The sequence below is a fragment of the Varanus komodoensis genome, unplaced genomic scaffold (assembly GCF_004798865.1).
Source record: "Varanus komodoensis strain SLA01 unplaced genomic scaffold, ASM479886v1 scaffold63, whole genome shotgun sequence".
NCBI lineage: Eukaryota > Metazoa > Chordata > Lepidosauria > Squamata > Varanidae > Varanus > Varanus komodoensis.
In genome coordinates, this window is record NW_025336259.1 from 2,454,820 (window position 1) to 2,480,368 (window position 25,549).

General features: G+C 52.2%; 2 protein-coding genes across 3 annotated transcripts in view; both read left to right on the forward strand.

Annotated features, from left to right (window-relative positions):
- CAPN5 (calpain 5) overlaps positions 1–25,549 on the forward strand; it is a 78,848-nt gene that overhangs the window by 37,180 nt on the left and 16,119 nt on the right. For both annotated transcript variants that reach the window (XM_044450153.1, XM_044450152.1), the window contains exons 3-4: positions 3,636–3,767; positions 24,282–24,490. In XM_044450153.1, the coding sequence (XP_044306088.1) occupies positions 3,636–3,767; positions 24,282–24,490 (341 nt within the window). The remainder of the gene's footprint in view (positions 1–3,635; positions 3,768–24,281; positions 24,491–25,549) is intronic.
- On the forward strand, positions 12,254–14,321 carry LOC123033521 (olfactory marker protein). Its single transcript, XM_044450154.1, has 2 exons — positions 12,254–12,287; positions 12,634–14,321. Exon 2 carries the CDS (start codon positions 12,975–12,977, stop codon positions 13,452–13,454), a length of 480 nt encoding a protein of 159 aa, XP_044306089.1. The 5' UTR covers positions 12,254–12,287; positions 12,634–12,974; the 3' UTR covers positions 13,455–14,321.

Consider the following 25,549-nt stretch of genomic DNA (forward strand, 5'->3'; position numbering starts at 1 on the left):
CCTTTCCCCACAGTTGTTCTTGGGCCTTTGCACACCATGCAGTGCAACCCGACTCTAGAACAGCGACTGCCATTCCAGGGGTGGGCGATTACCTGGCTGGTGCAGCACCTGGCGTCCCTGCTTACCTGCCCAGATCGCTGCTGCTGTCCCCGATCTGTGAGCAGAGTAACGGTGGGGATTCTATGGCAGTGCGTGAAGCCCGACCCCCCCTTCCAGGAAGTGCCGCCTCGTGGTGGGTTGAATCCCTCCTCCAGTCTGGGGTTCTGCACCCCGCTTTAAGGACTGCATTAAGAATGTTTAATATGTTGTAAGCCACCTAGGAAGGCCTTGGGGCAATTATAGGTGGCATATAAATATGAGAATTGCATGCATGCATGTTTTGCACACTCTGAGCACCCCAAGAAGCGCAGTTTGGAAGCCGGCAGCGAGGAATTAGTAACTTCAGGATAAAACAGTCTGTTCCCTCGCTGATGCAGAGAGAGGCAGGGGGCAATTTAAATGCTGTGCATTTTCCCAGCTAGAGATGCGGAGGGTTAATGAGATGTGAACATGCCTCCTTGGAGACATCCTGATTGATTTTTGCGGCACGGGCTCCAGCTCGGCCGTGGCGCTGGAGGATTCCATGTCCTGCCTTGCCTCCTGAGTGAGAAACAGGCCTGTGCCGCGCGGATCCTCCCAGACATGGTGCATCATCCGTGCTCGTCCCGATCACCTCCTGTGACGTGCGGCTTGACAGGAGGCGGCCGGTGTCGAATTGAATGGAATTGGGGGTGGCAAGGGCACAGTTCTGCCGGACGGCAATATTCCCCAGAAGGCGAGTGTGGGGGGAGTCATTTTGTCCCCCACACAGTTGTGGCACATGGGTTGGACTGCAGAGAGCGCTGAGCTGGGGAGCAGGATGAAAGCGGGTCTCTCCAAGCCAGCCAACCAGGGCCTCTTCTGGGGTTTAATGCCCCGGCCCTGGTTCCCGCGCCGAATCTCTGCAGCCGCTTCTTGAGCCCGATTCTCAGCTGTCTTTCCCCGTGAGCGCCTGTACGCAAAGCCTGTGCTTTGCCACGGAGCCGCAGCCTCTCCCCACAGGATGGGGAAAAGGGCGAATTACGCTGCAGGCGACACAACGCTGCCAGGCTCAGGGTGCTTGCAGCTGTCTTGGGGTGGTGCCGCAGGACGAAGCACTTCTCTGGTTCTGCATCTCGCACCGGCAGTGCAAGGACATCGCCGCAACCCGTTTCCCCTGCCCTCTTTCCCCAGGCGCTCATCTCTCCGCCACCAGCACCAGATGTCAAGGGGCGAGTGATGCCGCCTCGCCCTGGTGGGATGGTGCCCAGACTGGACCCTTGGCCTGATTCTACAGTGTTGCCCTCGCTCAGGCCAGTGCCAGCTAAATAAAACCAGTTAGCCTTTGATTTATTTATCCTTACATGTGTATCCGCCTATTTTTCCTCCTGCAAGGAACCCGAGGCACCTTTCCTTTCCATGGAACCCAAGGAGCACCTTCCCTCCCCTTTGATCCTCATGGCAGCCCTGGGAGGTGGACTGGGCTGAGAGTCTGAGACTGGCCCAAAGTCACCCAGTGGGCCTCAAGGCCAAGTGGGACCTGAATCGGGGCCTCCTGAGCCACAGCTCTTCCTGAACACCACACGGCCGGGCATCCCTGCACGCATCTTCAAGTTGCAACGATTACGGCAGCCCTGGCGTGCGAACCAGGATCGTCCCCTGTGTTGGCGATGGAAGGACTTAGCGGGGAGCGACGGGCTGGACTACGACCAGCTATCAGTTTGCAGCAACGGTGGGATTTGGGCTGGTTTGTAGCTCCCATCCTTGGGTTGCTGTGCTCTAAACGTGAAGCAGCAACTCCTGGAGATGGTGATTAGGACTGGGAAACATAGAAACAGAGTGAGTCAGAAGGGGTCTCCCGGGCCATCTAGTCTGACCCCCAGCTCCAGACGGCTCCACTCACGACATGCCCACCATGTGCACGTCCAGCCTATCCTTGAACACCCGCACCGATGGGGCCTCAACCACCTCCCGTGGAAGCCCATTCCACACCCTCGGGGTCCTGACTGTCAGGAAGTGCTTCCTGGCATCCAAATGGAACCTTTGGTTCCCTGAGCTGTGCTCCGTTGGAGTGTGTTCTGCCTTCCCCTGCAGGGGAGAACAGGTCTCTCTCCACCTCCGTGTGACACCCCCTCACATACCTGTATGTCGCCAACAGATCCCCTCTGAGTCTCCTCCAGGCTGAAGAGACCCAGTTCCCTCAGTCTCGCCTCATACGGCATCCCCTGCAAACCAGCCACCAGCCTTGTGGCCCTACGCTGCACTGACTCTGACCTGGCTACATCCTTCCTGTAATGAGGTGCCCAAAACTGAGCACAATACTCCAGTTGCGGGCGCACCAGAGTCGTGTAGAGTGGCAGCAACACCTCTCTCAACCTAGAAGCCACACTTCTGGCTATGCAACCAAGGGTGGCGTTCGCCCTCTTGACCACCGCATCACACGGCTGGCTCATGTTCAGCCTGCAGACAACCAGCACCCCGAGGTCCCTTCCACAAGTGCTGCTCTCCAGCCACTTGTCACCTAACCTGTACTTATGACACCCATTCCTATGCCCCACGTGCAAGACGTTGCACTTACCCGCATTGAACGCCATCCTGTTGTCTCCTGCCCGCTTCCATGGTCTGTCAGGCAGGTGAGGGATGGCACCTCCTTCCCTTCCTGCCCCCAGCTGATCCAAACTGGGGTGGGAACCGCCGTGCGTGTGATTCTCCTTGTAAGAGTCGGAGGTGCTGTGCCTGCATGCACCGGTTGCTGGGGAGCTTGGGCGGTGGAGGCCTTGCACTCATCCTGCTTGGGGACCCTGTGGGCAGCTGGTTTGCCACCGTGCGTACAGAGTACGGGACTGGATGGACCTGGGATCTGATCCAGCAGGGCGTTGCTTATGTTCTTATGGCCTTAAGAAGAACCAACTGTGCTTCGACTGGAATTCTCTCATTGGATCTCATTTGGTCTTGATCCAAAGAAGTAGGTAGTTTGGATGCTCTCACTGGTTGCCTTGAGATCTTTTAAAGTACAGTTCCCATAATCTCTGACCATTGGGCATACTAATTGGGGCTGATGGGAGTCATAGTCCAAAACATCTCGGATACCATGTTGATTTAGGAACAAGGTTTTTTCCTCCTCCTTCCAAAATGAGGAATCACTCTTTGTGGTGGCATGAGAACTGGAACCATGTAGCTTGGCTCAAGTGAGACTGTCTCGGACCTTCTAGATTGCTGGATTAGCCAGAGATGTTTTTAGGGCATTTCCAGATTTTGGAAGTTTTGCTGTTTTTTCCTATGCAGTCCTCTCTACGTGCAGCGACTCCACAAATGCAAACGGTCAAATGGCAACAGGAATGCCAAGACGATCTCTTTGCCAGTTCTCCTGTGCCTTTTTGGCAGCTAAAGACTGATAGGACTATAAAGCAACGGGGCAAAGACTTTTGGGTGTTTTCCGTATTTGAGTGGCTGGCAAAACACGATCCCTTCATAGAGATGTAGGCTTGAATTTTTGGTCCACGGGTGCGAATGTGGCCTCTCCCAGCCTTCCCGAGCTCGTTGTCACCCATGGTTTTCTTTTCCCCTTCTCCTTCCAGGAACTCTGCGATGACCCGCACCTCTTCGTGGACGGCATCAGCTCCCACGACTTGCACCAGGGCCAGGTGGGCAACTGCTGGTTCGTGGCGGCTTGTTCCTCACTGGCATCCAGGGAAGCCCTGTGGCAAAAGGTAAGGACACACCTTGAACCAAGCGGCCTCGTTGGCCCCACCTCAAGCTGCGCCTTGAGACAGATTTAGCTTCAGGTGGCGTCGCATCCTTACCTGTCTGCGGAGAAAGGATTCGGCTTGCTGAGCCCGCTTCCCTGCATAGCCTGGACTGACTTGGGTCTGTTTTCACAACCCAGTTACTGCTGAAGAAAACACTGAAAGGTTCTCCGAATCGGCAAATAGGGAATTTCTGGGCTCAACGCACCTGTTGTCGTTCCGTGTGTTCCTGCACTCTGTCTTGTGATTAGGCGGCAGGTGTTTTTAAAAGTAGATGCATCCGCACCAGTCTTTTCAGATGAACTGGGGAGAAGTTTGGAATGCACCTTTTCAACCCCTGAACCTTGTTGCCGCATCCGCACACCAATCTTTGCAAGAAGGCTCTGAAATCTACCCGTCGGCACTCCAGCCCCAAAATATTAAGAATGGCAAACAGTTCAGCACGAGGAGCTGAGTTTTTAAAACCTGACTTCCATTTCCTTCCCTTGGTATAAAAAAAAGTAGACTAACCTTAATGCACCGTATATCCAGAATATGATCCAATAGGGACTCTTGGCTCTGATTCTGTTGAAGTACTGAAATAACATTCCTGCAGATTAAAAAAAAGTCCATTTCACGCACATGTGAAACCTTTAGTTTTCACAGAAGTGCTCCCTTTTTCTCTTCTCCCCCCACCCCCAATCCCACAACAATTTTACATTTTGGCTGAAAATGCTTTTCTGTCAGCTTCTGAAGCACAGTATATTTATGAATAGGTTCTCTTTAAAGCAGAGAACCTATTAAAACAGAGAACCTAAAGTCCCAGCTTGTGCCTTCCAGACACATTTGGACTGCAGCACCCAGAATTCCCAGGCCATGGTCCTGCTGGATGGGAATTCTGGGAGTTGTAGTCCAAATGCCTCTAAGGTCCACCAGGTTGGGGAAGGCCGCAAAGCTCATGGAGCAGCCCTGAATCTATCCACATGGAAGTGAGCCTCACTGATTTCAGTAGGGCTTCCTCCCGAGTAAGGATTGTACTGAAAATCTTTCACTGGGTCTGTTTGCATTTTCAGCAGAATAACTACATGCAGTTAATAATGTTTAACAGCAAACTGAGGACAAATGCATCTAGTAAGAGAAACAATCCACCCAATGAAGCTGCTGGCCAATGCTGCCCTCCGGTGGAGGCCAGCAGAATTTCCACCCGCTTGCGCTCAGTGCTAACATCCCTAGAGAGTTCGAACTGGCAATTGCCAGAGGTTTTCCTTTGCTTTCAGAAACAAGTCGCTAGTCCTCAGGATTGTGAGGAGCACGCTGACAGAGAATTTGAAGGTTCTCTGAAGCAGGAAAGTGGCGGGAGAGGGTCCATGCATCTGTTTGCTTTCGTTTAAGAGTTAAGCACACTTCCCAATGCAACTGCAAGTCGTGGGCACATGCTGACACGCTGCCTCCCATCACCGGGGCAACACGCAGCCTCCTGGCCTAGCAGCCCTTGGCAGCCGCCTCCTCCACAGAGGTCTCCAAGCCCCCTTTAAAGCCCCCAGTTGGGCCTCCACTGCGTGCAGTGGAAGCAAAGTCCATTGTGTATTTATTTATTGAAAGCTTTTCTGTCCTTTCCCCTACAGAACATCTCAGAATGGCTTACAATAAATACGCAGAATAAAACAAACCCCGCAGCATCCGACCGTTAATATACTAAAACCCCAGTTAAAATCAATGAAACATTAACATAATGTGCAAATAGAAAGGGTTTTGCCTGATGCAGAGAAGAATATAATGTCGGCGCCAGGCAGACCTCTCTGGGGAGCGTATTCCATAGTCGGGGTGCCACTGCAGAGAAGGCCCTGCTGTGGGTACTCCCCCTCCTCATCTCCTCCTTTTCTGTCAAAAAAGGGGGCGGGGAAGGAGGGCTGCTGGAGCAGGGCCTCCGCCTCAGATCTCAAGTTGGACTGAGGACTTTTCTTTGACCTGTCCCAGATCTCCCCCTGCTCAGGCTTCTGGGTGACCCTCTGGGGCTCCAGTCTTATGAGGGAGGCAAGGAAACCTCGCCCACTCCACTTCCTCCACACTATTTTGAACGCCTCGTTCACCTCTTTTCTGAGCGAACCAGCCCCAGGAGCAGTAACCTTTCCACCTGGGGGCTGGCTCCAGCCCCTTCCGCATTTTCGTTCGCCCCTTTCTGAACTCTACAATGCCCTTTTTTAAGGTGCAGTGACCAGAACCATGCCCAGAATTCCAGGAGTGGCCACACCAGGGTGGATTTGATTTAAATTGATTTAAATCACTAGTCAGCAAGACTAGATTTAAATCATGGTATCCTGCATCGTTTGCACGCATGTCTGCCTTACTCATAGGCAGAGAAACTTCGTTAAAATAGCCCCAAACTGGGTCTCTCTGATGTCCTGCTACCATTATAGCTCTTCTCCTCCAGGGAAAGAGTAACAATCCCAACAATCTTCTTCTGTGCATTGATTTTTTTTTAACTTAGCACTTAAGAGGTTGGGGTTGATTCTGCATACATAGATTTGCAAAGGTATAATGGGATTAAGATGTTTTTCTCAACTCTGCATGCTTAATTTATACCGTTTTTGCTGTGAAGAAGAGGCATGAGATCTCTGCAGGCGCAAATTCACAGTTTTGAGCAAACATCTGTGCGAATACCTTCTAGATAGAAAAAATGCCCAGTAATCTTACAGAAACCTCTGAAAGAGCTTAACATTGTGAATGCATTAATGGAATTCATTTACCAACAAATTTAAACATTGCATGACCATATGGTCTCATGCTACATCATGGAAAACTAATCCTTATTTCATGATGAATAACCTTTGGACTGTAATGTATCTTAAACAGAAAACTATCCTTTTTATTTTGTTTTATTTATTTATAAAATTTGTATGCCGTCCAATTACTAATGTCTCTGGACAGCTAGCAGCATAAATAAATTGATGGCCCACTCAGGCTGCAATTAATAAAATACAATAATACAAGTCAATATTAAAAATGATTAAAATATTGATTAAATAAAAAGGTCTTAACCTGGCACTGAAAAACATAGATTTTTCCTCAAAAAGCATTTTATTTTTAAAAATCCAATTTAAATTTTAAAAATCTGCTTTAAATGAAAATAGATTTTTTAATTTTAAACCATCATTGATTTTTATCCACCCTGGGCCACACCATACATTTGAATCAGGGTAACTGGATACTGGCATTTTTATTCTCAGTTCCTTTCCTAACTGCGCCAAACACGGAATTTGTCTTTTTCCCAGCAGCTTCGTCCTTCATGTTGAGTCAACACCCCCTTTCAGTCATCCATCCACAACCCCACAATCTCTTCCATGACCCCTTGGGAGGCAAAGCTTATGCAAAGACTCACTAACTGGGCTCAGACAACATAACTTCCCACAACTGAGACTGTGATATTGGATGGCATATAAAAACTTTAAATAAATAGATAAATAAACCAAGGATTAAGAAAACCCTGGGTATGGGTTGTCATTGAAAGCTGGATTTGTTGTTGTTGCCTAACTCCAGCTAGACGACAAGCCATGACTCCTTAATCCTGGTTTGTGGCTGGATTGCAAACTGTGGGTTATGTTATTTATTTATTTTAAAACTTTGATATACCGTCCCATCACTGACGTCTCGATGCACGCCCATAAACAAACCATTATTCTCCATGGTTTTGTTGTCTAACTCGGTTTCAGAGAACACGCTAGCCTGCCGTTCATCAACAGCCCACACTCAGCCCTAGGGTGTGTTGTCTGAACCCAGGCCGGGTGTCCCCTCTCCTCCGGGGGTCCTGCCACGGCTGCCTCCTTGAACCGAGGACTGCAGACAAGCTTGTACGTGTGTTGCTGTGTGGTCACCCTTCCTGGGATGACTCAAGGCAGAGACTTTTCTCGCCTGCTGTCCCGGCTTCATGCCAGCCGCTTCAGCTTCTGCCCGCGCGTGGATGTCGTTCTAGGAAGCGTTTCACACTGCCTCTCTCTCGTGTCGCGGCCCCCTGGTCCCGGGGGCGGTGGAGGATTCACGCAGGAGAGCAGAACCCATGGGAAGCTCATTATTTCAGAACTCCGCGTCCCTCCCTTGGCAGCCCATACTTCCGTGGTTGCTCCTCCGACGCTGATTTTCCGACCCCTCCGTGCTTCCGGCCAGGAGAAGAGGGCTTTGCCTAGCGCTTGCGGGAGAGGAGAGGAAAGAGAGGACCGAGCGAAGTGGAGAAGAGGGCGAAGAAGGCAGGGAGGAGCCGGGCTGGAGGACGGAATTGGGTTGAAAGGGGCCCCAGTAACCGCGGAAGTTCCTTGCCCCTCTAGCCCTGTGCAGGGAAGGCATTCGGGGCTTCGGGTGGGACTTCTGCCTGGAGATGCCAGGGAGCAAAGCCAGGCCTTGGCGGGCACAGCAGGGACTCCAGCCCTGCCCCATGGTCTCTGCCTCTTGCCGTCTTCACGGAGAGAGCAAGCCAGATGAGCAGGGCTGCCGCCTCTGTCCCAAGCTTTGGGGATGAAATAGGGCACTCTTTCAGGTGCCCTATTCTATTCTATTCTATTCTATTCTATTCTATTCTATTCTATTCTATTCTATAGGGCACCTATCCTATTCTGTTCAGAGCCAGCTTCCTTGCAGTGTGCACATGTTGAAAGCTGGAGTGGGCGAGGCCAGAGGGAGAAGTGGGGAGGGGGCCACCTCCTTTGCTCTTGCCCCCTGCCCTTTCCCTTCCCGTCCTCCTCCTCTCCTTCACTTGCACTCTGTGGGCTGCCAGGGAACTAGCTCCTGCTACTGTGCACTGATCCCGGGGCGGGGGGGAGGGTTTTAAATGAGGCTGGGGGCTGCATGAGGTTAGTCCAGGGGCCGCATGTGGACCCCCCCCCCCCGAATTGCCAGATCTCTGGCAACCAGGCAGCCAAAGCCCCCGGCTCACACTCGGAGCCGTGGCCAGCCAGGGGTGGAAATTGTGGACTAGCCTCATGGGCAGTCCCATGGTATGCTGCAGAATTGCCCCGTCGCTTTTCCTTGGCTTACCCGGCTTGGCTGCTGAGGAGCTCAGTCAGCACCATGCCTCTTGCTGAGGAACCAAAGCCGAGGTCATGTGCCTTGGATACAGGTCCCCCCCCCCCCGACCCCCCAAAGCCGTTGATTCACGTCTTGTGCCCTCAAGGAGTGGAGGTTTCAACCTATAAGTTGAAGGTTGTGAGCCGCCCCGAGGCTTCGGCGAATGGGGCGGCATAGAGGTCCCCTAAATAAATAAATAGGTCCCCTAAATAAAATAAATAAATATAAAGTCTTACACAGCTCAGGTGGAAGGCCCCCTCCCACACAGACCTTCCCGCATTCTAGGTCCGTTGACCTAAGCACAGGTGCCGCCTCTACAGGTGAGGCTTGCCCGGTGCCTGCGCTGCTCGTCCGTTTTGCTGCCAGGTTAAGTCCTACCTTGGCCGTATGCGAAGGGTTTTCCATCAGGTTGTGGGACGTTCTTGGGCTTTCGCCTGCCGGTGCCTGCTCACTCTCTGTGTTTGCGGCTAAACTGCTTTGGGAGGGTGCACAGTGCCATATTTTAAAAGCTCTTCGTCTCAGAAACGGCCCAGGCGGCTTTGGCCATTGGATGCGCTTGGAATGCGATCATCGCACTGAAATTTTCACATGTCTCGGCCACTGGCTCCACTCGGAATGCATCTGAGAGACAGTTTCTGCTCTGGAGGTTTCTCAGCCTCATAGGATCGCCATGCCAGCCTTTCCCCAGCCCAGGGAACCTACAGACTTGTCTGATTACAACTCCCATCATCCACAACCGGCCTGAAGACTGCGAAATGGGAGCTGTCATGTGTGGAGGGCACGTGGTTGTAGAAAGTCTGAGCGGTGTGGTGGGCCATGCCTGGAGTTGCTTCTTTCGGCCTCGATCCACGTAGCCCTTGGCATGTTCTTGGGCAGCCTCCCCCACCCCAGGTGGTGCCTTCCAGCGGTGTTGGACTACAGATCCCATCATCTTCTGACAAGGGCTGTGCCAGCTAGCCTAGGGACGTCTCTAGTCCAGCACAGCTGGGGGGTGCCATGTTAGGAAATGGCTGGCTTCCGGGCCGATGCACCGCCAGAATTGAACCCGGGGCCACCATAGGGCTCGTGAGAGGATCGCAACATGGGCTTTTCCTTGTGCTTCCCCAGGGAGAAAGGGCACAGGAGCGCTGGAGCCGTCGATACAATTAAGAACGGGCGCATCTGTAATGGATTGCTTGTCCCGATAAATCCATAATGACCTCATTCCAGCCTCCGCTTCCTGTCGTGCTCCCGTGCTTTTAAAACCAAGAGCTTTTCTGTGGCCAGTTCCCCATCTCATCTTCCCCTTTGCCCCCAGTTTACCCAGTGCCAGTTGCTGGGGGCTTGCAGCAAGGAGAGACCCCCCCAGCAGCAGGTTTCAGTCCATTTTTTTAGGAATTCGGCTGTCTGCGGCCAAAACAGACCTTACTCTAAGTCTCTTGTTTAGCAGCAGTGTTGGTTTTTAATCTTTTTACTCAGGAGTAGACACAGAACCCTGATCTGGATCGGGCACTCTGTCTGCTTTAGAACAAAAATGAGAAGGTGGATAACACAGGTGCTAATTATAGCCAGTGTGTGGTCCGATCCAGGCCCTGGGACCCAGTACCACCAGCAAAGGGGACAGAGAACTAGGTCATGACAAGCCCTGCCAGAGTTTACGGTGATGCTGCAGCCATGCTCATAATGGGCTCGATAAACCTGAACTGGGTACTTCCTGGTGTAGGAAAGCAGGTGTGATGTCTGTCTGAAGTGCTCATTTGGGCCCTGGGAGATCCGGGTTTTAGTCTCTGCTCAGCCCTGAACCTCACTGGGTGACTTTGGGCCAGTCGCTCCCTCTCAGCCCAGCCTACCTCACAGGGTTGCTGTGATGCAGACAAGATGGAGCTCTGGAAGAAGCTTTCTTTTTCCTCACCAGAGGAAAAAAGGAGGGGTATAAATGCAACGACAGCAGCAGCATATTTATTATAATTTTGTCCCTCATTTTTTCCCTTCAGGGAATCCAAGGCAGCTTCTGCAAGATCCTTTTCTTCTCTGCCTTTTATCTTCACAACAGTCCTGGGAGGTAGGTTAGGTTGAGAGGTGGCAGCCAGCCCGAAGTCACCCAGTGGCATCCCCGTCAATTCCACTGCAATAACTCCTCTCCCCTTGATGGCCATGTGAGGAGTTGAACCTGGATCTCTGAGTCCCGGTCCAATGCTCTAGGCACCATCCGTCCGTGACTCCTTCCCTTAATGGGGAGCACGCCGGAGAGTTCATTTCCACACTAATTAGCTCCCCTGCTGCATGTCTGGCACCGGCGCTAACGAGGCGAGTGACATTCAACAGAGTTGTGAAAGTGAATCACGGAACGCTGTGCCCTGCGTTTTCTGGAGGGGCCGCGTGTGGTCCTTCGGCTGCCGGTGTGTGTTTGTGTGGCGACGCTTCTGTGCGCGGCTTTTTCGCAAGACAGCTCGCGATGTCAGCTGGCCTGAGATGCGTTTGTGGAGCTGTGGACAGCTTCGACTAGAAATTACCGCCTCTTGCCAGTTCTGAGCAAGCTCCCCCGGCTCCCTCGGGAACAATTCGAAGTGCCGTTTCTGGCGTGTGTTGTACAGGCATACTCATATTTTAAAAACCCTTGAATGGCCTGAATCTGGGTTATCCTTCAAGGCCCTGGTAGCAAGACTCGGGGTCTTCTTGGTGGTGGCATCTCAGCTGCGACAATCGTTCTATTTGCTCATCCAGTGCTAGTTTTGATGCTCGTCAACTCAGTGGTGCTTTCCTGGACTTGGGAGGCATTCCAGGTGGGTGTTTATTTGGTTCCCAAGGTGTTTACTGCTCTCCTTTTGTTCCAGTGCACTTAATTGCTCCAAAGCTGCACTGTAAGTCATCTTGATTATTTGTATTTATTTTTGCTGCTCTGTGCCATCAAGACTTAGGGGGATCCATGAATGAGCGTCCTCCAGAGTGTCTTATCTGGGACAGACCTGCTCAGTTCTTGTACATTACAAGCTATGGGCTTCCCCACATTTGTTGCAATTAAAAATGTGTTAACTTACTTGGAGGTCCCAGAAGCGGGAAGGGACATTGCAACAGCTCAGTTTCCTCCTTTGGTATCTGCATCTCTTACCCAGGGAACAATTCTCACTTTGGCACTGGCAAGGGAAAGGAGATGCATTAGCTTCTGTAACACCATCCATACGCATGAGGTTCTGTAGAGCAGGAAGGGAGAGGTCCCTGCCCCAGAGAGCGTACAATCTAAATGTCAACACTGGGGGAAAAGAGGAAGGAGAGGGAATTGATGTCTGGAGTACACCTAGGAAGAATAGAGGTTTATTGCTTATGCTGGCTTAGCTGAAGAAGGGCAGGGATGGGCAACTTCAGACCCAGAGACCCAGACTGGCCCTCCAGGGATCCTCCTGGGGGGTTTCCTAGCCGGCCAAACTCCCCCATATTGGCTCCATCCCCTTCCCCCTGAGCTTCCATAGATTGGTGCTTTCTTGGCTTCTGTACAGCTTCTCCTGTTCCAAAAGGCAGAGAGCCTTCTCTCTCAGCTTGGCTCCTGGCAGGACCAGCTCTCAGCTAAAAGGTGCAGGGATTCTTGGCATTGCGACCCTGCCTACCTCAGAACGTGACCTCCAAGGACTTCTCGGAGAGGGGGCCAGTCTCCGCGCCGAAGAGGTTCCCCATCCCGGAAGTTCAGGGAATGTGAACACAGGGAATGCTCCCCAGATCTCCCTCTGTTCCCACACACAGCTGTGGTCCCAGCTGCCTCCCAAAAGCAGCCCCCTGCAGCCCCCCTGTAGCCCCCACCAGGCGCAGTGTCCTGCACTGGGAGGCCTCCTTGCACACTGCGCACGGGAACGGTTGCCAGGCGGGTTGCCGGGGAGGCTCACATCAGGGACCGCATCCCTATAGATTTTGCACCGGGCGTGGGTCTGCTGCTCCTCCTGCAAGCGAGACGAGGGCACCCAGAGGAAACCCCCCGAGGGCGCTTCGCGTCACCAGCCCGGGTTGCCTAGCACTGCCGGGACGGGAGAGGATGCAGCAGAGCCGGCGGAGTCTGCAAGCATTTCTCGCCTGCTCCGCTCGTTGGCCGGCCGGCCGGGAAGCTGCGCGTGCTGCAGGCCCTCACCGAGGAGGAGGAGGAGGAGGAGGAGGAGGACACGGGCAGCGGCTATGGCTTCGGAGGCCGCCGAGCTGGAGCTGCCGCTGGTGCAGGACGCGCAGCTGACCAAGTGCATGAAGCTGCGGGTGCAGAGCCTCCAGCAGAGGAACCAGAAGCCCCAGGACGGCGAGAAGTTGCTGCAAGCCAACGAGTTCGTCTACCGGGTGGACTTCTCCCACCAGCACAAGCTCCGCTTCCTGCGCTGGAACATCCGGCTGGAGAAGCCGGGCAAGGTGACCGTGACGGGCACCTCTCAGCTCTGGACGCCGGACCTCACCAACCTCATGCGGAGGCAGCTGCTGGAGCCGGCGGCGGTCTTTTGGAAGAAGGCCGGGGCCCAGGAGGTGGAATGCAACGAGGCCGACGCGCTGGAATTTGGGGAGAGGCTGGTGGAGCTAGCCAAAATCCGGAAGGTGATGTATTTTCTTCTAGCATACGCCGATGGGCTTGAGCCAGGCCACGTCACGTGCTCGGTGGTGTTCAAAGCCTGAATTTTGACCGGGCTCGGTCTCCTTTGCCATCCTGGCTTTTTCCTGCTTTCATTTCCTGCTCCTGGCTCTGCGCCTCGTGTGTCTTTGAAGGCAGACTAGACAGCAGGGCTGAAATGCAAGCTGAGTTCGGCCGCCCCGCTTTGCTCCCAGCAGGTGCCCCCGTGGCCGGCATCTACGAGCCATTCGGACCACTGAAAACGCTTCTGCAACTCTCGGACTAGGAAGGCTGCGCTGCTTTTTAAAATTGCATAGAAGCTTGGCTTGCAACTTTAGAAGTGCTTAAAAGTCACAGATGCGATCCTGTTTGAAGTTTTGGAATGGCCCTGTGAAATCCATAGAATACATAGGGAAGGGACCCTGTGATAATCCCGGAAGCCTACCCAGCAGGGCTGCCTGCGAAGAAAAGTAGGAGTTCCTAGAATTGGTGGCTCAGCGCACCAATTCTTTACACCAGGAGTCTTGGAATCTGTGTGCCACTGAGCAAGCTCCAAAGCATGAAGAATATCCTCTATTATGGATCAGGAGCCTGGATAGAACCCTGAAGATCTTAAGTTTCTTTTACCTTGTCAATGCAAGTCACTAGTCCTCATGTTTGTCAAGAGAAACCTGAAATATAAATAAAGCAAGGGATGAGTCTTGCAGGAGCTATTCACTGTTTCCTGTTGTCCCCATATCCACATGCACTCGAATCTTATTTTCTCCACTGCTACTCCCACCTGGAGCACTTTAACTACGGAAAGTGTTAGAAAGATGCCTCTTTCACCCCCTCCCCCTTCTTATTCCTGTCCTCTTATTTTTCAAACAAGGAACCAGTTGATCTTCCAGTGGATCTGTGTGCATAACTGGAGTTGAATTGAGTCTCCCAAGGTGAAGTCCACATGTATTTATTTTTATCAGAATAAATTATTTGACCTTGCCTGCCGGTCGTTCTGGGAAGGGAGACCCTTCCATGAAGTGAATCAAGGGCTGCGAATGTAAAGCTATTCATTTATTTTAATTTTTGCAAATCTCAGCCACTGACAAACATTTCATTAGCCTTGCTGAACCCAGGAGGAATGGAAGAAAGCCTCTGTATCTTATATTTTTGCATGTGTTTGATAATCCTGCTAGACTTTGGCAAGGGCACCTGAATTTCATTCCAGATGTGTTTGCTGGCTCGTGCGCCTGGGGGGGGGGGGCGCTCTCCCCACCCCTCGCAACCTTGCCGAGAGTTTTTCCTGCCTGCTGCACCGAGCCTGCACCGCTGGGCCAGTTTGTGAGCCTCGTCCAGTGATGAAATGGAAAACCGCACGCGCGCCTCCCTCGTTTTCCCCGGCCCTTAGGGAAGCAGAACCGAAGGCCTTGCGCAGTCGCTCGGGGCCCTAATGGCCGTTTGTTTTCCAAAAAGGTTCCTGTTTTTTCCTGTCTCCTTGCGAGTAACTCTCAGAGGCATGAGGCTGCCGCTGAGGAGACATGCCCTTCCAGGTCGCAGGTGTCCAGTGCTTGGGACCCCCGGGAGTTGCTTGTGCCTTCCTCCACAGAGGCAGAAAAGAGGGTGCAGATGTTGGCGAGGGAGCTGAGCTTGGATTCTGGAGAGACCACACTGGGGGGGGGGGGGCTTTGTGCTTATGGGGCCAGGCGCTTCCGAGGAGCGCTGGAGGTCAGGGCGGGGGGAGGGGGTTGCAGCGGATTGCCTGGGAGCAGTTGAGGGGCACTTCCTCCCAGCCACGGCTCGGCTGCGCCCCCAGCTGTGGTGGGCACCAGCCCTGCTGCTCCCAAGACCCACAGCTAGAGGTGGACTGGGGAGGGGGCTGCCACCCCTTCAGATCCCCCATTTCCCCCTCTCATCTTGCATTCAGAAACCGCTGGTGGAAAGACGCTGTTCCATCCCAGCTTTGCAAGCACGGAGGAACCTCCTCCGCTACCGCCTGGCAACGTTCCCCCATTTTTTAAGCTGATGACGGTCCTGAAATTCCGGGGCCACCATCCACGCCTGCAGGTAGGCGAGGAGGGCTGGCCTTCCCTCCGTGGCTGCTCAGCAGCCAAGGCCAGGGACCCATCCCAGGTCCCGTGTCTTTGCAGGAGCGGCAAAGGTCTTGCATGTGGTGCAGCCGTGCCACGGGGCTCCCAGGCTGCCTCTCCTGCCATTCCATTGCCAATCTGGCCGGCTTCTGTGTGCAAAACGGGGTGGGGATGCCAGCTTGCCCTTCGCCTCCGGCAGCGAAATGCCCTGCCTTGCATGACCAGACCCCACGGCCTATTTTCCTTTGCGACACGATTCCGGGCTCAGCGTGAAGTACAAGAGATCATGGCCCTCCCCTGCTAGCTGGTGACCCTTTTCCTGCCCCACCTTCCCTTCAATGAACAGGTCATCGAGAAAGAGGCTTGTATGCCTGCGCACACCCAGAAGCCTCTGAATGAAAGTTGCATTCACAGCCTGGTGGTTCGCAGTAGACCAGGTAATGGCCAGAGGGACAGCGTTTAAAACTGACCTCACTTGTTCCAAAAGGGGCAGAAGCTGGCCAGCTGCAAGCTCCACGTTGTTGACTCGTCCGTGGCGGTGCAAGATGCGGTGCTTCCAGCAACAACGTGGGGCTTATTTGCTCACTGATAGTTTGGGATGCGGCTTTCCAGACAATGAGCTTGTGCAACCACGGCGTTCTCCAGCCAACTAGCAAGCACATTTCCAGGCTATTGCCAGGCTTCCTGATTGCCCCGTAAACAGGCTCAGTGAGAACAGAAGAGTGTTGCTGGGTCAGGCAAGCGTCCATGGGGTCCAGCTGGCTGTTCCTGCAGGGGGCAGCCACATGCCCCAAAGGGAAGCTCACAAGTAGGGATGGAATGAACAGCACCCCAAGCATTCAGCTCTCATACTGGGGATGAGAAGAAGGAATCCCAAGCCAGGCTGGTCCGTGCGGTAACTCCACAGTGGTCACCAGGGGGGTGGCTGCCCTCGTCCTTCCCCAGCCCCGGTGACCTCAGCCGCCGCCAGCCCTCCCTGTCTGCAGCCCGCATCCTGTGCCTTCCTTTTCTCCATCCCTTTGTATCTGCATCAGTCGGTTCCCCAGCGTCAACGTCCTTTTGAAGCAACTCTCCATCTGGTACAAGAAGGGTTTTCATCTTTTCTGCTCAGGTGGGCAACAGCAGCCGTGCCAAGCACCCACCGGGCTTGAAACATGCCTGCCTGATTCAGATGGCACAACACCTTCCCGCTGCCCAGTCCATAGTAACAGCTACTCTTCGGTGTGCTGAATCTCTCTTCCCCCTCTGGTGTGTGGGCTTTACCTTCATCTGTAATGGAAAATAAAATTGAATATGGCAACGCAAAGCTTCCGACAAATTCGTCATCTTCTCTGCAAAAAAATCATAATAAACGTCACAGAAAACATTCCTGGAATGTTATTTTTTCCCCCAGCCTGTGATCCTTTTATTTTAACAGTGGGGTCTTTGTTTGATGCCTTTGTACTGCTAAAAAGAATATTATTCCCCACCTTTGTTTAAATCCATCACCCCAAACACCCCCATTTAAAAACAACCGTCGTCGTGGCAATTCTTCTGTGTTCGTGCTAACTGGGGATGGTGGGAGTTGGAGTCTTACACAGCTAGAGGGAAGGCTGGTATAGACAAGATTGCCCCCCCCCCCCATTCCTAAACAAGCTCCTTCCCCAGAAGAGCCGAGAACAAAGAAGCCCCTTCAAGTGGCCCTCCCAAAATAGAGTTCGGCCGCTGTGGTGCATTGCCAAGGAAGGCTGGGGCATCTCTTCCGGACCAGGTGCTGCGCTGGCCGGATGCGGCAATGCAAAGCACGTGAAGGGGGCGTGGCCTCACCTCCAGCCTGGCATGGTACCTTCCACTCTGCCGGGTTAATTCCTCCGCATGGGTAGACCGGGCCTCTGAGTGATCCAGCTGGATCCTGGAAAGCCCCCCGCCTGGTTAATAGCCCCACGGCTTGGGCAAAGAGGATGCTGCCAGGGGGTACCTGGAGGGCCCCTGCCCACGCACATCTCAGGACCTCAGCAGGATTGGACCAAAGATGCACCTCTCCCTGGTCTGTGCTTGGCCGATGCAAAGGCCAGCCCCGGCCACCAGCTGTAGATTCAGGGTCCAGACCCCGCCCCCCCCGGCCTGCAAATGTACTCTGGGTCACCAGGCTCCCTTGTTTGGCCTGCAGGGTCTCCTCGGGTCCTTAAGGGGCAGGGCTTGCCTTGAAGCCCCTCCCTCAGAGGAATCCCGGTTGTTCTCTCCGGTCTTAGACCAGAGAGGACGGCAGGGATGTTGGGCGGCTGAACCGATGCCTGGAAAAATGGCCGTTCTTCCTGGCAGCAGACAAGTTGTTTTGCACGGGACACGCTGCTGGGGTGGCCACGAGCTCGGCCAGCATCTGGATGGGCCGCTGCCCCACCCGGCTCTGCCCGAGCCGCTCAGAGTGGCACGTGTTGCCCTGTGTGGCTGGCCTGTGCCAGCAAGAGTGGCTTGTTCTCCCCGACTCTCCAAGCCCGGGCTTCGTCCCCCCCAGGTGTGTTGGAAGAGGCTAAGATGGGCAGGGGGTGGAGCACGGACCCCGTGGCGCCCTCTGCCTGCTGGGAAGGGCCAGCCCTGCCTTCGCAGCATATTGCTCTGCTCCCCTTCCACGGACTCTGGTCTCCCAAGTGCCGGCAAACATTAGGTTGTACTGGGCAGGCAATCGGTGGGAAGGGGCAGGGAGGTGTTCGGTTTGGTGGACCCCTCATTGGACGGGCCAGATGCACCCTCAGTCACTGCCTCCCAAGAGTGGCTGGGTCCCCAGATTTCCTCTCGGGAAGCTGGCTGGATTACCCCTCCCCCAGCGATTGTCTTCCAGCGTCTGCTATTCAAGGTACCCTGTTCCAAAAAGGAAAGGTCCCTTTAGCTCCTGGAGCTCGTGCCTTTGAGGGCACGGCCCTAAGCACTCTTGACTGGGAAAAACTATCCTTAAAAAGCCACGAGAGGGATTTCTCTGCAAACACAGGTAGAATCAGGTTGCAGGAGGGGAGAGAGACAGAGGTGGGACTCACATGACATTCTGTGCTGGAAACTGCCCTGGGTGGGCAGGGCTTGTCATTATGTGTGAATTCAGTTCTGAGGCTTTGGTGTGGTACCTTTGGAGAATCAACAGTCATTGCATGTGGCTCCACTTACAATGCTTTTACACAGTTTCTGTGTTTCTGCCATCGAGTCTGGTGGCAAGAGCAACCTGTTTGCAGCAGACACTCTAGCCTCCAGTTTCTATGGGCCTGTTCCGCCTAGCAACCGCTGAGACAGCTACAACCACTCTCTGATTGGCTGCTTTGTGCTCCCTGTCTTCTGGACTGGTGCATGGCTTTCCAGTGCCCATTTGTAGCTCTGGCATATCGGAAGCAGAGACCGTGGGGGAATCGGAGTCTTCGCATGGGTTTACGTGATCCCAGCCACACGAACAAATCAAGGCTTGTGCACCACAAACAACCCATGCAGAGAAGCCATGGTTTGTTGCATTGTGAACTGTGGGTTGTTTGTGGTTGAACAAACCATGGATTATTGGTATGTCTGAGATTCAGACAACACAACAATGTATGTTTCAAGCAAGACCCACGCCTACACTGAACCAGCCATTGAGGTGGGATTTCATGTTTTCTGAATCCAGCCAGAGTTTGAAATAGTCTTGTTTTTCTTTGATTGATTTGAATTCACCCAGTTCCTCTGCTGTTTAATCCAGCTCATGTATTTCTGCATTTAAATGCAAAACCATGATTCTCTCTCTGCCTGCCCCATCCAACCCCATTACTTTAGGTTTTGTGAAGTGAGAAGAGCAACTCTTAATAATTCCATTTCGACATTGTGGGGGTGAAGTAAAGAGTGTTGCTTTTTTTCTGCTTTCTACTCTTCTGCCTCCCTTTATGGCTTTTAAAGGCCAGGAGCAGCATAAATATTCAAAGCCTTCTCGTCTGCTATGCCAGTCTGTAGCGCTGAGTGGTTATACTTCATCTGCATTTATGATCTGTCGGTCGCTAATGGACTTTTGAGGACAGTGTTTGAGATGAGTTTGCCCTCTTGCTTCAACCCCCAAGAGCGATTACCAGTCCTGGGCTGGCTTTTATCTGCTGGGGCAGCCTTCCCCACCCCCAAAGGTATCTGTAGTCCGGGTGGAAAAGGCTGGCCCTGTGCCCTTTTTTTTATAAAGAACAGTCCTCTGTTTGAGGGTAGGGCCAGTGTTAAAGCTAGGGATGCTGGGGACTTGCTGAAGTCGCGCAGCTTGCTGGGGTACCACGTCAGATGCCCGGGGGCCTTGAATGGCCGATTCTGCAGCTAGACCCTCTCTGCTTGCAAGGAGAGTCCTGCTTGGCCAGCCCAGTGTCCATCTGGTCCAGCCACTCATGGCAGGCAGCAGAGGAGGGCAACAAGGACGTTCCAGGGACGGGAAAAAAGATGGGAGATGGAAAGAGCCGGGCAAGTTGAGAAGCGAAGGCTGAGGGGGGACACGAAAGCGCTTAGTAGTACTTGAGAAGCTGTCACAGAGAGAAAGGACGGCATCTCCTCTCGATCGTTCCAGAGTGTAGGACGTGGAATAACTGGCTCAAGTTACACGAAGCCAGATTCCAGGTGGACACCAGGAAGACCTTCCTGGCTGTCAGAGCAGTACGGCAGTGGAACCCAAGACCTGGGGAGGTGGCGGGCTCTCCCACTGTGGAGGCAACCAAGATGGCTTAACGTGGAGCCCTGCACTGCGCAGGGGTTGGACCCAATGGCCCTCTGGCCCCTTCTAATTCTGCTCTTCCAGGATTCCACGAAACCGTGGCCCTCATCTGCTGGTGGGACCCCCGGGTGGCTGGGGAGAGAGCACAGCTCCCTCGTGCTCTCCGGAGGTTGGACACTGCTCTGCAGCAGGCTGGAGGCTGGCCCTGCAGCGCTGGGCTCTGCGGTGGTGAAGTGGCCCAAGAGAAGACTCGGGCCTCCCCTTGTCAAGCTGGTGCTCGCATCTCTTGCTCTGACCGGGAGCAGCTGGCCAGGATTTCAGACAGAGAAAGGCCTTTCCCTTTGCCTGCTTTGTTACCCTTTTAAACTAGAAACCAGAACTATTTAAACTCTCCAACTAGGAGCAGAAACGAAACCAATAGTGAGAATATGGCAGAGTATTGGCCAAATGAGGCTAAGATCCTACCAGGACCAGGGGGGCTTCAACTTACTGTGGAGCATCATCTGGGTGGGGGTCTCTTGCGTTCCCAGGGGCCGAGTCTCCAACGGTGGTGGGGATGTATGTCCAGCCGTTCAAGAGACCAGGTGAACACACTTTTGTAGAAGCCGGTGTGTCAGCTCAACCAGCAGGTGATCACCTGGACATCAACTGCCAGAAGCCCCCACCCGAGTACCTTCATGCCCAGGAATGCTGGGATTTGAAGTTCAAAACACTCAGAGATCTCCTTTCTCCTCCTCTTGCTTTACGTAACTCACTTTTCTCTTTCATCACTTATGGCTTTGTAGCGCTTGAACTGAGCCCAGGAATGGATCACAACCTAGCAGACCTGTCCAAAGAGAGGACCCAGACACGCCCAAGAAACAGCTCCTAATATGATGGCCTTTATTTCTGATGCTGTGGCACCACAATGCATGCAGGGCCGAAGCACGTCCAAGCGACCATGTGCGAGGGAGAGGTGTCAGGAGGCTGCATGTACAGAAAACGAGCCTGGATTTTGGCTCCGAAAGTGCAGTTGGGGCTGAAGATGCTAGTAGTCCTGGTGGGGGCGGAGGGTGATGGAGTGGAGTTTCTTGCACAGGAGTTCTCCGCACTGGAACATTTGTGGCACGTCCCTCCTGGACGAGGTCTGCAAGAAACATGCCAACTTCTCCCAAAGAGCCTCCAAAGGGTGCTTTTTGCTGCGATCTGCCGACAGCTGTCATGGGGATGAGAGAAAATAGAGGTGATGAGTTAGGAGCCTTGAAGTGCTGCTTTGACTATAATTCAAAGGGGTGACAGAGTCCAGCAGGATCTCAGGAGAGGGCATGATGATCAGACACTGGCGAAATTAAGACAGATTCCTGCAAGATCAGACTTGCAGAGAGGGGAGAAAGCAGCCTTTGTAAGTGCTCAGTTGCAGTATCCCCTAAACAACTTCCTTCTGTGGCTTGGTCTTTTTGTTTTTTTCAACAGCTTTGGCTTCTGTGCTTTTACACAGCTGTCAGGCACAAAGAAAGTAGCAGCTGAAGCTTTTCCCACTTCTTTTCCATGATAGAAAGCATGGTCAGCTACATTTCTGCATGCCAGGCTGCTGTTAAAGGCGCTCACAGAGCAGGACCAGTTTCTTTGTCTGTCATTTAAAGGTAGCACTTTTAATATGCAGGGCAATTGTCTGCAGGTTTGTTCAGACATAAGTCCCTCTGTCTTCCAGAGGATTTACTCTCCAGTAGGGCACATGTACTCCTAGTAAATAGGTTTATTGATGAATAAGAATGCAGTGTGATTTCTTTTGACACATTTTATTTATTTATTTATTTATTTCAAGTATTTATATGCTGTCCTGTCGCGAAAGCCTCAGGACAGCTCACATAGATTAAATACAATAAAATATAACGTAGATAAAAGTATCGACCCACACTGACCCACGTTTTACTTCAAAGTAAGCGTTCCTTAGCTTGACGTGCTAAACGGCACCTAAAGTTTGCTTGCCAGTTTATGGCACTGAGCTTTTAGGAACTCTTCTTCTGATCTGTTCCTCACCTGCAGCCTTGAAGTAGTTTTGAGAGGGAGAATTTGGTAGAGGAAGAAAGACTAAGAACTCTTGCAATGCAAACATGTGATTTATACCGAACAGCATTAATGGGAACTTAATAAGGCAAGGACCATATATGACCTCTTATTTAGATTAATATTACAGTCAGTCCTGTATAATAGTTTTCAGACCCGTTTCCTTAAAGGGAGGCAGAAATATTGAGTGAGAGCACAACTTTGAGCAGTGGGAGGAAATAGATTCCCTCTGGGAATGTGTTTCCTTCTTAGGATTCCTCCTCAGCAGTTCTGGGTATCCTGAATGGTTGTGGGGAGAAGTATATATAACATCTGGAATGTAGGTGCGGGATTACACGGAAAACAGCTGTGTATCTTTAACTCTGTGCTTCCATACCTACAGAATGGGAGCTCTGAACAGGTTTACTAGGTAACTTGGGGGGTGGGGGTGGGTATTGGGGAACCCTAAAGTTTGCAGAGGTACAGCAGTTTTCTAAATTGAAAAACCCCACAAAAATTGAGCAACCCTGGACAGAGGATACTTGGCATAGGGAGGACTGAACGTGCTTTGGGTTCCCCTGATATTGCAGAAAGCTTCATGTGGAAAAGAAAAATGGAAAACAGAAAGCGGGGAGCATGAATTGCACGTTTTGGTGCTTAATTTAGGGATGCAGCATTCAGGACCAGAGCCCAAGTCTGGCCCTTCTGGGGTCCCAGCCTGCCCCCCTCGGTTTCTCGTGGAATCCCACCCCCTTTCTTCTAACCACCAAATTTTGGTGGTTTCCTGATTTCTGTGGCAGTTCCCCCCACCCCATTCCAAAAAGGGGATTAGTGACCAGCAGGCACAATATTCTGAATGGGAATGATGTGAATTGCAATCCAACATGTCTGAAATTATGAGGTAGGAAAGGTCAGGTTTTAATATCCCAGTGGAAGGCCTTGTTGGGTGGCTGGAACGCTGAACGGAAATGTCATTCAGTCAGAAGGCCCGCTTGGTGCAGACTCTGCCGGGCAGGATACAACAGGGCAGTCTAGCAGTTAGAGCGTTGGACTGAGTTCTGAGTTCTAGGCTCCACTTGAGCCATGGAGTTCATTGGATGACCTTGGGCCAGTCACTGACTCTCAGCCTAACCTACCTCGCAGGGTTGTTGTGCTTATAACACAGAGAGGAAGAGGAGAAAGAAATATGTAAGCTGCTTTGGGTTCCCTGTAGGAAAAAAGGGTGGGGTATAAATATAACGCAGTTGAATGAACTAGATCAGATGTCCATCCAAGTTCTGCAGAACCCACCACCTGCCAGGTGACCCATCCCATGGCTGAGCAGCCCCTGTTTTTAGGAAATTTTTCCTGATGAGTAGAAGGAATCCCTTCTCTAAAGTTTCCATCTTTTGGTTCTAGCTCTGCAAGGCCATTCCACCTTCTGCACGACAGCCTTTCTAGATAATTTGTTTTTATTCTTGGTCTTAGCCTGGTGCCGTCATTATTTGTTTTTTGGCGCCAGACTAAGACCTTTTTATTTAAACAATATTTTAACAACTTTTAATATTATCTATAGGTTTTGATTTGCAGCCAGGATGAATTGGGATTTTTAATTTGTATTATATGTATTATGTATTATGTTTGTTTATTTTATGTAAGCCGTCCCGAGGCTTTAAGCGATGGGACGGCATACAAACATTCTAAATAAAATTAATTAATTAATTAATAATATTTGAAGATGGTCTTGTCTCCTCTTACTCTTCTCCAGGCTCCTGATTACTTTGTCAATGTTCACCTTAGAGCTGGGTCCCCAAGATCAGATATGGCACCCCAGTACAACATGGTTGGACTATTATTAAATACAGCTGCTTCAAACATCGTATCTCATGTTAAATACCCTCTGTGCACAGTAGTCCTAAAAGCCAAGTTTTTTTCGTTGCTGAGATCTGAGACCCCTGGAGACGTGGCCACTGCTTCCTGTTTGTGTCCACCACCTGCCCCTGCACCTTTTCCCCGTCTAGTAAAGAAGAGAGTCCTGTTGATGCCCAATTTGCTATCGTCCGGCTCCTGCACAGCAGCTCCCAAAGAGGCCGGCATGCAAGCACAGGTGTCCCTTTGCATCTCACACGCCTCTTCCTTTCCCGACGCTGCAGGTCATCCCCGACTGGAAAGAGCAGGAGTGGTCTGCCGAGAAACCGGACAGCTACGCCGGGATTTTCCACTTCCAGTTCTGGCGCTTCGGCGACTGGGTGGACGTGGTGATAGACGACCGCCTGCCGACGCTGCACAACCAGCTCATCTATTGCCACTCCAACGCCAAGAACGAGCTGTGGTGTGCCCTGGTGGAAAAAGCTTATGCCAAGTGCGTACACGCCTCCCGTGTCAGCATCCATGGGAGATCCGTTCCCCTCCCCAGAAGGCCCACTTCCGGGCTCCTGGGAGGCCATGGCTCAAGCCTCTGCTATGCAGAAGGCCTGGATTTGCCCTCTGGATTTGGGCCCCACCAAAAATGCTCCTGCCTGAGGGAGTGGCTTCCTGCCCATGTAAAGAATGCTGGTTAGATGGACTAGAGCATTGACTTGGTATTTGGACGCGTCTTTATCTTGGAAGGACTGTGAAAGCCGCTGAAAGGTGGCTGCAAAGATAACGGGACTGTCACCAGATGAAAGGCATCTTAGGCTGCAGTCCCGTGCATGTTTAGGCAGAGAAAAATTTGGGGGGATCCTGCGACTCCCAGCATTCCTCAGCCGTGCTGCTGGAGCACAGAGCCCGTTTCTGTCTCAACTGGCGTAGCAGTGCGCTCCGAGTGGGCGCATCTTGTGCTGTTAGACTTGGGCTCTGGCTGCGGAGTTTGAGTGTCGTGGCGAGTTGTGAAGTGTCATGATGGGTGCCCTGTAACCATTGTATCCTGGAGGAGACTGGCTGGCACACTCGGCGGTTACATTAAATGCACTTGTGCCTGTCGGTTAAGGGCAATTATTGTGTATTTATTTGTTTGTTTGTTTGGAGTTTTTATATGCCGTCCCATTGCTTAACGCCTCGGGACGGCTTACATAAATAGACAACATAGTGCCCAATACACATACAAAAAATATAAATTACACAAATTAAAAACCCCGATTCATTCTGGCTGGAAATTAAAACCTATAAATAATATTAAACCTTGTTAAAATATTGTTTGAACAAAAAGGTCTTAGCCTGGCACCGAAAAGCAAATAACGACAGCACCAGGCGGACCTCTCTGGGGAGCGCATTCCACAGATGGGGTGCCACCGCAGAGAAGGCCCTCCTCTGGCATATAATAGTTTGTATTAGGCACAATCAGACAACCATGTCCAAAATTGAATCAAAGCATTGAAAAGTAGCATCCTCACAGGGTTCTGTTGTGGGGATAAGATGGAGGAGGAGGATGATGTAAGCT

Bases quoted from the DNA above. Each gene is read 5' to 3' on its own strand.
- LOC123033521 (XM_044450154.1), top strand. From the start codon at position 12,975: ATGGCTTCGGAGGCCGCCGAGCTGGAGCTGCCGCTGGTGCAGGACGCG.